This window comes from Hemisphaericaspora subhashii (assembly GCF_019202705.1).
Source record: "Hemisphaericaspora subhashii strain CBS 10753 chromosome Unknown scaffold233, whole genome shotgun sequence".
Lineage (NCBI taxonomy): Eukaryota > Fungi > Ascomycota > Pichiomycetes > Serinales > Debaryomycetaceae > Hemisphaericaspora > Hemisphaericaspora subhashii.
Window position 1 is genome coordinate 1 of NW_026057181.1, and position 6,894 is coordinate 6,894.

At 35.5% G+C, this 6,894-nt stretch overlaps 2 protein-coding genes across 2 annotated transcripts; both read left to right on the plus strand. All coding sequences in view use genetic code 12, as the record gives it.

Moving 5' to 3' along the window:
• Positions 1-776: 776 nt before the first annotated feature.
• J8A68_000139 (alpha-mannosyltransferase) lies at positions 777-2,972 on the plus strand (the record flags this gene model as incomplete). The annotated part of the gene is made up of 1 exon (XM_049404980.1): positions 777-2,972. The coding sequence occupies one exon, from the start codon at positions 777-779 to the stop codon at positions 2,970-2,972; it is 2,196 nt and encodes a 731-aa protein (XP_049266552.1).
• Positions 2,973-5,773: 2,801 nt separating this feature from the next.
• J8A68_000140 (uncharacterized protein) lies at positions 5,774-6,894 on the plus strand (the record flags this gene model as incomplete). The annotated part of the gene is made up of 1 exon (XM_049404991.1): positions 5,774-6,894. A coding segment is annotated over one exon (1,121 nt), but the record flags the coding sequence as incomplete, so codon positions are not given.

Genomic DNA, 6,894 nt, shown 5'->3' on the forward strand with positions numbered 1-6,894 from the left:
GTAATATAACTAAATTCATTATTTCTCTCTTTAGTTGTTGTTCAAACTTTCATTGTTCGGAAGCATAGTTTGGGTTGTATGGAATTAATCATGACTTAATTTAATTTGACAGTATGTCTTGGTGTGAAGACGTGAATATGGTATGATCTTGTCACAGGCAGTGTCGCGCAGTAACTTAAACGGCGAGTTACGCAACATATTTTACAACCAACGAATAGGCTATATTCGATGTCAGTTGGGCCAGAACCAGATTATCGTAACTCTTAAATAGCTTCACTTGATCTCTTTAACCTATGGATCAGGACAGCATATTCAACGTATATGAATAAGCAGTACACGTAATCTAAAGTCTTATATTAAAAACCTTGCCGTAATTCTTGACAATTTCTACAAAAGAGAAAATACATATAAAAGTCCTAAAACTCATTTTTCTAACTCTTTCCACGAAACAGTGAAAACNAGCGTAAATTCAGTCCCAGAAATCACTATTGACTTTCTTGGGATTTTTCTCAAGACATTGTTCACTCGAGGCGGACTAGTCTGGTACACTTGCCAATTTTAACAATAGAGAGAAGACTAGCATTGTCTTCGCATAAAGATGACACGCTTTACAAAGAGATTTAACTTCGCGAATTCGATTAGTGTCCGACAAACTCTCATATCTCTGTATGCAATGCGTTGTATCCTTTTCTTTGACACAACGCACGATGGATTCTCTTGGCAAAGATACATCAAATATTTCTTGGCCCTTGCAACTACACCATCTTAAGAAACCAATGTGCAGAAGAGGGAGAGTGACTAGACTTGTAATAGTTGGCTTTGTCACCACATTGCTATTATTCATATCAAATGCTCGATCTAAACAGGATGTGTTTATCCCCCCACATTTCCAGGATATAAATCATCAAATTGAAACAAGTATTTTACTACAACCAATTGTACAATACTTACATTCGAAATCTCCGATTGAAGATATAAGAGGAGGAATAGATTTCCATTCTTCTGTGTATGAACAAATTTTCAATGTTCATTCGATTAACTCAGTGCTAACAAATTTGAATTTTCAACAAAGATGTGACTTGTATTTCAACAACTTATATGTTGAGAACCTTAATTGGAGTTTAGATCCAGATGATTTAGATATACACTACGAGGAGGGTGATAAATTGAAATATCAATACGACACTTTCAAAGAATTATTCATGGAGGAGCTTAAGCTTGGATTTTCACAAGATACCGAAAGTCCACTTCATTCCATCTCGGAAGATATTCCTAAATTTAAAGAATATATGGAGAGTATGTATAATTTGAATTGGAGAGGACTCATGGAGACTGAACAGAAGGTTATTGATTATCTTTCCATTGTAAGGATTTTTAACAAGTGTTATATTTCTCCACACTATACTTCGCAAAAGGAGTTTACTAAAGCACAAAAGAAAGATTTAACTAAGCTTGGATTACATGACAAATTTAGGGAGAGTCACGACGAAAAGCAGTTGAAAACAGAAGGGAATAATTATGAAAATTTGGAGAATCGAATACATCCTTGGTTTAATTTCAGATATCCAATATATACCAGATGGACAGGAGAAGAATATTCTGATCCCAGAGATATCCATAAACATGTAACTAGCATGAAATATAAATCAACAAAGGGTAAAGCATGTTTTCTTTCTCAATTCCAAAAATCATTCCTTGGAAAGGGATTAGTGGTTACGATTGCTGAAAGGCATGTAGACGATATGATCAGATTAATCCATTCCCTTCGAGCTTTGAATAATAAGCTCCCAATAGAATTAATAAATTATAAACCTATTTCACAAAATTCAATCGCTAGGATAATTAAAGCTGCCCGAGAGCCATTTGACGAATTAACAAATTCATTCCAAAAGGTATCGAAATATTTCCCCCAGAATTACCGACAACAAATTCCCAAACAAGAAATATGGTTTATTGACGCAAGTGTAGCTATTAATGAGAGATATCAGACCAAATTTAGAGGATGGGGGAACAAATTGGTTGCCTTGTTTTTCAGTACTTTCAAAGAAGCCATATTGATAGATTCTGATACGGTATTTTTCCAACCTCCTGAATCATTATTTGGTTTCAACGGATATCAAGAAACAGGGACTTATTTCTTCAAAGACAGAAGAGCGGGTCCGGAACAACCAGCATCCATCCGGAAATTTTTCACAAAATTAAGTCCATCAATTATTGATTCGATAATGTTTGATATACCGATAATGTCTAATCATTCTTTACTGACGGGGTTCTTTCAGGGATATGAACATACTATGGAATCAGGAGTAGTTGTGATTGACAGATCTAGATATTTTGATTCAATCTTAATGATGATGCAATTTCAGATTCTAGAACCTACCAGGAATCGAGTGTATGGAGATAAGGAAATATTTTGGTTAGCTATGGCTGCGAATGGGGTTGAAGATTTTGTATTCAATAAATATGATGTTGCTGCAGTTGGTGATATTGGAGATCCAATTTTTGATACAGAGTCACAAAAATCTCTTAAAATATGTACTTCACATCCTGCACATATAAATGGAGAAGATGGAAACAGTTTACTTTGGATAAATGCTGGAATGTCATTTTGCAAATTTTATGATGATTTAGATTATACTGAAGAATTAAGAATTCTAGGTCCGGGAACACGACATACCCCGGAAAGTTTGCGCCGTATTTATTCCTCACCAGTAAGTATATCAGCAGCTATTATCCCACCTGATTTTCCAGGAGTAAGAAATAATATTGAAAATGAACCAAATATTAATTGGGGTCCTTCACCTTATGGAACATATTCTTGTGATGCATGCGTTTGGTGTGCATATTCTCAGATTGGAGGATTGCAAGAAGACGGAAGTGACAATACCATGTATGGCAAAGTAATTCATTTTGATCAGAAGCAGAAGGATATAATTAAGTATATTGGTGATATTTGGTCTCAGGCAGTCTAGGAAACAATAGAAGTATTTAGCTGGGACAGATTTGAGATTTCCATATTTTTTTAATCGCAGTGTCAATTATATTTTAAGATCACGTAATGGCTGCAAAAAATAATTTTCGCAACAATACCCAGAAAATAAAAAATAAAATTTATTTTTTAACCGATTCTGAACTGCAAAAAAAAAAAAGAATATTCACTCTTAGAATAAATATACATTTGTAACCTGCTTTAAATTACACAGTATGCCACTTAGCTTATTGAGATAATAGATATGGTCTTACTCGGAGAAATTCGATCAACATATATCAAATTCTGTTGGGTGTTTTGTTGTACAAACTGGTTCAAAGTCTTTATGAATAAAATTTATCGTCTATAAGAAATAATTGAACATTTTGTTAGTTGACCAATAGATCTCACTCTTTCAGTTTTGTATGAATGGTTTTGTGATTAATTGAAGTCCAGAAATCTATTCATAAATCAGCGTTTTTATTGTCCCAAATCATAAGGAATTTGGGGGATCATTGATGGCGGAGAGTGGGGGAAGATGATAAAATTCAAAATGCGACAATTAATATTTGCCGCAAAATCAGACCAGACAAAATCAATCATACAAAACTTCAGACACTTTTTGTTGATACTACTATGCAATTTTCAAAAAGTGTCTGGCAATCCTGAATGGAAAGAGGTGTTTTCTACACCGTTAGTTTTGGATTTCACAAAGTCCGAAGTACGAAAAGCATGTAAATAAACTTTAATTTTCCAATTTGTGGTAGCCCGACTGGCACCTCATAGATTGTAACTTTCTAGAGAATTATCGACCCGTTTGGTCATTCCCAATCATGCACCCTCAAAGAGAAATTTTATATAACTAATCTAGTACAATTTTATCTGGTACGCATGAATGATAAAATACTAGAATTCATAAATTTTTCAAATTCATTACGAATTTCATCATCATCAATAATCTTCAATGCATGTTCCCTATACGGTCATTCTAACCTTGTAGATTTATCTTTTAACAGTTAAAGGCTTAGCACTAGTCTTATATCGTCCTGCCCTGTGTTCTTATTTTCGATTCTGAATGGTCGATCAGGTACAATTCCTAGAACAGTAGTTGGAAGGAAAAGAAAGACGAGTACATCTTCAAAAGTGTTTTTTTAAAGACGAGGATCTTCCCTTCTTGGAATTGCCTTTCCCAGAGAGCAACATGATATACTTGGAAACTCTCCGCAAAACCCGTATTTGTCAAACTCTATGGCAATGCCCGGCTTCTCGCTTATAAGCCCCAAATTCCATATCCCATTCGCCCACTGAAGTCAAGGTTCCAGAATCTTTCCCTCCAGGTTACATATACCATAATTGCCCAATCCTATGCACAACGTCCAATTCGCCCGCTGAAGTCAGGGCTACAACGTTTCCCTCTGTGGAGGATACCATAATTGCCCAATTCTATGCATACTTTCCTAACTCTACTTTTGTTTGCTTTAAAATTACAAAGCTTAACTGGAGTAATGTTGCGCCATTTGCACGAATGATTGAAACGATAACGCAATTCTTTCTGGAGACTTGAAACAATAAGGTGCTTTTAAGGTCAAAAAAATTTCAGAAAAGGATCCAATCAAGAAACATTTTGAAAAGTACATGTAAAATCAAATGCACCACTTCTTAACACATCTAGTCAAGTACTAATTATCATTTAAATTTCAAATAATTGAGATAATCTTGGAGGTCTTTTGTGAGGTGCTGAGAAGCGTAATGGTATCACCTTGTGCTAACTGAACCATGCAACGTTGATGGGGACCTTATCATCCAATTCCCAGATTTGTATATAAAGTATGCAACATAAGGGTATCTATCAAAGTCAATGCCAGTCATAACTTCCTAAATTTAACAATAGTTGCATAATTCACTGAGGGAAAAAAGTTAACCCAGATATAAGAAAAAAAAAAAAACCCCAGATTCTTACAAATTGCTATTGAAATTTGTCAAGAAAATCTTGCATACTGAACATAACTATAATTCTTCACAATTAGCTCACAATTCCAATTGAATGAAACTCTTGGAGGCACGGATTCAATGCAATTACTGCAATGCCCCTTTTACTCAGCAGTTTTTGATATATATTGTGTTACATTGTCAAATGTAAATAATTTGGACAAACTCCATACCACTTTTGTCCTTTGACAAATGACTTAGTTCAGTTTTTTTAGTTACATGAATCTTGTAAGCAACATGTTGATGGTATCTCTATTTCAAATGGACAACCCCTAGAATTATACAAAGATTTGACAAAAGAGGAAAGATAAGTATATACTTTTAGCGTATCTGCAGAAAACAAGTCATAGAAGCTTCCAGAATGTTAAATTTAGAGTTTTCCTGGTGCTAGTTGAGCCTTGATTGAACAAACAAATTAAACAGGGCATACCCCTCTCAATAGCCACCTATGATATTGTTCTTGGATATAGTTTTAGCGACTCGGCCTTCAGTATAAAATTCCTAGGGGTTGACTTGTAGGTCAAGATTAAAATCATAGCTAAGTCTTAAAGATAAGACCCCTGAACAGCAAAAGAAAAATCAAGGAATGCTACTTTACTTGTAAGCATCTTTTCTAATGTTGCAATTAAAGTTTCATTTTCTCAACTCAATTCTATGAAATTTCAAATTGAGTCTTTTCTTCATGGAGGAACGGACTTTGAAAACGCATGGGCATTACCTTCTGGATGAAATGTTAATATAAAATAGGCACGTTCTTTGCCAAAACTATGCAATTTGCAAACTTTTGCCTAAAGTTATACCTCAACAACCAAAAAGATGTTAATTCGAAACATTCTACTTCCCTTTTATTTGATATTTGCCAGTGTCTTTGCAGATACTGTGATCGACACTAACACAGTTACCAGGGGCTTTCTTGAAATTGATGGATCTGTAACCGTTGAGTCAGACAGCTATTGGGCTATTATTGATAACGCCTTAACTTCGTTTGTTGGAGATGTAAGGGTTCAAGAGGATGCCACGTTATACATTACGTCACTTTCTCCACTGCTTGCATTGACAGTTGAAATGTTAAACCCATTGCATTTGTTCGTGAATAAGGGTACGACAGTTTTCAATTCGATGATATCACTTTCTCCTCCAAGATATCAAATTGCTGGTCAATCTTTTGTGAATACTGGTGAAATCTATTTTGTGGGTGGGTCCGCTGTGATCCCACCTGTTTTTGACATTACCACAGCCGAATTTGATAATCAAGGTCTAATTACCTTCTACCAAGATTCAAGAAGTACTTCATTAGTTAACCTTGGTGTTCCAACGACGACGATCAACAATGAAGGTAATATTTGTTTCTTCAATTCTGTATATGGTCAATCAACTGCAATTACTGGAAATGGTTGTATGACTGCCAATATGGATACCACAATCTACCTATCGAATGCCCTTCTCGGAGTACCCCGTGAACATACATTTGTTCTAGCTGATAGTGAATCTTCTATTGTTGCTGATGCATTTTCTACAGTACAAACATTTACAGTTTCAGGTTTCGGAAGGGGCAACAAGGTCGGCTTGACTTGTCCATTATTCGAAATTCCATTCGGACCTAAGGAGTTTGAATACGATCCTCAAACAGGTATTTTAACATTACGTTGTGCAGGTTTGCTTGCAACCAAATTCGATATCGGTTTAGGTTATGATCCAAATGGTTTTAGAAAGGTTACTGATTCTGGAGGTGGTTTCCCAGCCACTATCGGTGGTTCGGTTACTTATGATGGACCAATTCCAAATGAAGTTATGCCAGAGCACTGCATGCCATGTCAGCCAATTCCAGGTTGCCCTCTTTGTACTCCAGAAGATGACGAGGAATCTACTAGTTCTGAGGTTGATGTTGAATCAAGTACTACCACAGTTGATGATGACGATGAGGAAACTTCCAGTAC